We start from the raw sequence: 4,102 nt of genomic DNA, 5'->3' as shown, positions 1-4,102 counted from the left end.
TCCGACAATTCTAATACTTTCTCAATCATAAATGATGAGAATTTAAAAAATTGCAAAATGTATTCGAATCAATTTTCGATTATCAAAATTCCGCCTAAAAAAATGCTTCGGTAATTTCTTAAGAAAAATCAGATTATGTAAGAGACATAGAGTATCATAACGACATTGAAAAGTCGATTCTAATTTGGAGGTCTACGATGGGCTATTTTCTGTGCAAATTCTGTGCGTTATTTGAAAAATTGCAGTGAGTTAAAAAAAAAAGAAGATGCGTTACACAATTTGAGATTACAAAAGATTTTTATTATAATAATATTAAATTAGATACTAACTGCTCGTCGTTCAGACTTCGTTTATCTTTTTAATTCTTGTTTTGATCTGAACGCGTTATAATACGTATAGATTCAACTCTCGAATTCACAAGTTTAGTATATTGTAATACAAAGTGTGGTTAAAACGAGTGTCAGTCGAATTATCAGCGAGGTTAGATCGAAGTAATTTTCCATTTTTTTTCATTCGAATGTTTTTACGAGTGTATAGGAATCCGATTTAAAAACTAAATATTCCATTGTGTTTAAATATTTATATGAACTTTACTAACTTAATGTACTTTTATAAACCTTGTTAGTTATGCTTTTTATTTTCAATATGCAGCTACGATTTAGCTCAAAATATTTGTGCAAGCATACTCTGCGCAAGCATTTATCTACTGTTAATTCGTAACCTATAATATTTAGTTTCAATCAGCATAGCAAAAGTTTACTCGAGATTCACTAAGTACGCATAGAAAACCATGTTTGATGAGACGTGAGTATTCATAATAAAAAATACAAATTAATCGATTACTGCGATATAATTTTAGTGCGTTTTGCGTAGTTTGATTTTTTTTGTTGATTATTTTTACAGATCCTTCAAACTAACCAAGGCACAAGCGTTATTGCTTTTATCATGTATGGAGAGAAACAAAGAACTAGCAAAAGGCAAAATTGTCGATCCGGTAAAAGAGAGACAGTTGTGGACAGAAATAGTGGTATATCTGAATGCGGTTGGCGAGGAAAAGACTGTGGAGACTTGGATTGAGGTAATGCATGGATAAATAGATGTATCTAGCAGTGATTTAAAAAAATGTATGATTACTGCGCCATTCAGTATATTGATTTTGAATATTTTAAACATAGATATGGCAACTGTTAGTGCAAAACACAAGGGCGAAAGATATCAAGGCGGATTTACGGATTTTGAACATCTTGGACAATGAATTTCCGGTGGACGCTACCTCACGCAAAAGGGTCGCAGATGAATCTAATGCAGCTTCATCTTTAAATCAACCTAAAGAAGGTGACATCGTTATCGTGCTAACTACATAAATACGTGCGAAGCAAAAAAAAAAAGTATTAATATTCGTATGTTTCTTTAGAAATCGACGTGTCTAAATGACAAGGTTCCATCTCGGCAGAACCAAATAAAAAGGTTCCCTACTTCAGAGGGCGTTGGTGTTCCCAATACAATTTATATAGTATTCTTAAGTTTCCATGTTTCGCCACCCGAGATGGCACCTTTTTATTTCGTCCTACCGAGATGGCATCCTGTCATTTGGGCACGTCGAAATGTACGCAGTAGAAGAGAATTAAATGAAGATCCATAATCGCACATTCGCTCATGTGCTGAGTCACATAATTGTCCAAACTAGAGTGGTTGGAACTGGAATTCGCACTTTGAATGACAATTTGAAAAAGTTTTATCAAAGAAAAAAAAAGAAAAGAAATCAAGATTAGGTTAGATCACAAAAAAAAATTTCTCAACATTACCAAACTGTAATAAAATTTATTGTGCTGAAAAAAAATAAACAAAAGTCATAATAATTACATTTCTGTAAAACGATGTTTTATGAAAAGAACGATTCATAGATACTCTTTGTAACTCCGCGCGACAAGCTCGTTTTTCTACTAATTCTCTGTAAACAATGTCTACTCTAAATCGAACATTCCACTATTTAGCGATATCAAACCTGCTCTGAAATACATATATGGAAATAAGATCCTTATCTATCGGGCTGGCGTATAAAAACTGCTTCTTGTGCTTTCACGACCTCAGCGAATCTATAATCTGTTAAAAATAAGTAAAAAAACTAATGTTGTCAATAGAAGTATGCCAGAGCGGTCAGGCATTGTGATAATTACAGCGAAGACAGAGCTTGAATTGTCGCCGAAAGTAACATTAACGTACAAAACGCTTTTCCATCGTCTTTCCACACTCTAGATAAGTGCAATGATATATGATCGTTAAAAAGGTGATAGAACCTTGTTGCACGGAACGCTGCGATAGAATCTTTTTGCATCGGGCGCCTAGATAGAACCTTTTTGCATTGGCCGCCTAGATAGAACCTTTTTAAATTGGTCGACGAGATAGTACCTTTTTGAACTTTGATTAAGATAGAACCTTGTTGCTTTGATCACTGAGATAGAAGCTTATTGTTAGCGGCCGTCGATTTATAAATATCCCGACAGATATATGTTGTTTATGGACGGTAGAAATAAGCCGGTACAAAGTTTTGATATTCTACTTTAAAAAATTATAAATTAAATTCGTGTTAAATTCTTCAATCTCTGAATGACTTGAAAATATACCTATATTTGTAGCTTTCTACTTCATGTATTCTATTCTTATAATTGGCAAAATCAATGTTTCATTAGAACAAAATGATATACTGATACAGCGAAGTTAAATCTTTGAAATAATCAAAACATAGTCGTGCATGATATAAAATTAATCAGTAATAGACAAAAAAGAATAATATGTAATCTTATTTAGTCTTTAACTATTCATTAAAGAACGCTAATTGGCATTAGCGTGACAGCGTGGAAAAAGAACGCTTCTGCGAGCTGCCCGCTCCACTAGCGCATATATGTTGCGTTCCTCGGAAAAACTGAGGTTAGACCGAAGAAGGACGAGACGGGACAAGGAAGGAAGTGAAGAGACAAACCGAGGTATGGGCATGGGAAAACAAGACGGAACCGAAAAATGAACGAGACGTAAGCGAGCCAGGCTCGTTTGCTCAAGACATTTTTTTCACAATTGCGATAGATGAGTGGGTGGAGACAAAATTGAATGATTGGAGATTACAAAAATATACCGAATCTCCCGAAAATTAGTACTTACGAAGTTACGATCTTCGACGATCGTATTTTCCTTCCCTATTATTCATATAATTGAGGCTGTGTATTACGGTACTGCTTGTGCATCAATTTATTTGTTAATAATTTGATAGAAAACAAATTAACGCACCGACATTTCTGCAATCTAGACCCTCAATTAATTTTAATCTTTTTTGTACATCCTCATCAGAGAAGGTAATTTATTTGTGTAAAAATCGACCTCCCGCCCCCAGTTTTTATCAAATGTTATGTCTTGAGAACTTCTGAAAAAGCAAAACATTTTTTCGGTAATTTGCCTGTCTAAATGCGGTTATGTAGATTTTTAGTCGATAACTTTCGAAAGAATTGATAGATTAGAGTGTCTATTTTTAGTATTCAAAAAGACAAACAACTTATCATCGTCAAACAGGCATCTTTTATAGCTTGTCATCCTTCATGGAGCAATAAGACGTTTAGGAATATTATTATAGCTGCTACGCCTATTCTAGTATAGTTGTGTGGACCATGCGGTATTGTTGGTCCAAGAACTATACTTTCTGCTAGTGAAGACCAAAATATAGTTCTTTCAGCTATATAATTTTTTATGTGTACTGGCGAAAAGATATAGATAAGAAGTTACATAGGCACATAAACGAGTGCCAGGAGGTTATCGGCAGAGCAGGGCCCATTATCAGAACTGAAAATATATTAAATAAAGATAAAATAGCAATACATAATACTATGTTTGTAAAGACTGGGCTATACGCTAGCGAGACATGGACATATGAAGAAAAGCATAACAGTAAAATTAACCCGATAGATATGAAATTCATGCGCATAAAATACGGGAAAACTTTAATGGGCAAAGAGAGTAACAAAATAATCCTCAAAGAACATTTGTGCCAGGACAGAAAAATCTGGTGGTGGTGGTGATTCCCCTTCTCACCGAGTCAGTCATAATAAAAAGTGGT

General features: G+C 34.2%; 1 protein-coding gene across 3 annotated transcripts; it reads left to right on the top strand.

Annotated features, from left to right (window-relative positions):
- The first annotated feature begins 369 nt into the window (after nucleotides 1-369).
- LOC117170172 lies at nucleotides 370-1,462 on the top strand. 3 transcript variants are annotated; one of them, XM_033356749.1, is made up of 4 exons: nucleotides 370-480; nucleotides 735-804; nucleotides 904-1,078; nucleotides 1,176-1,462. In XM_033356749.1, exons 2-4 carry the CDS (start codon nucleotides 791-793, stop codon nucleotides 1,362-1,364), a joined length of 378 nt encoding a protein of 125 aa, XP_033212640.1. In that variant the 5' UTR covers nucleotides 370-480; nucleotides 735-790; the 3' UTR covers nucleotides 1,365-1,462. The 3 variants fall into 3 exon arrangements, with proteins under 3 accessions (XP_033212640.1, XP_033212639.1, XP_033212638.1); XM_033356748.1 differs by lacking the exon at nucleotides 370-480 and having other exon boundaries at nucleotides 595-804; XM_033356747.1 differs by lacking the exon at nucleotides 370-480 and having other exon boundaries at nucleotides 595-804; nucleotides 874-1,078.
- The last annotated feature ends 2,640 nt before the right edge of the window (nucleotides 1,463-4,102 follow it).

Source organism: Belonocnema kinseyi, chromosome 3 (genome assembly GCF_010883055.1).
Source record: "Belonocnema kinseyi isolate 2016_QV_RU_SX_M_011 chromosome 3, B_treatae_v1, whole genome shotgun sequence".
NCBI lineage: Eukaryota > Metazoa > Arthropoda > Insecta > Hymenoptera > Cynipidae > Belonocnema > Belonocnema kinseyi.
This window is presented reverse-complemented; position numbering and strand designations above follow the sequence as displayed.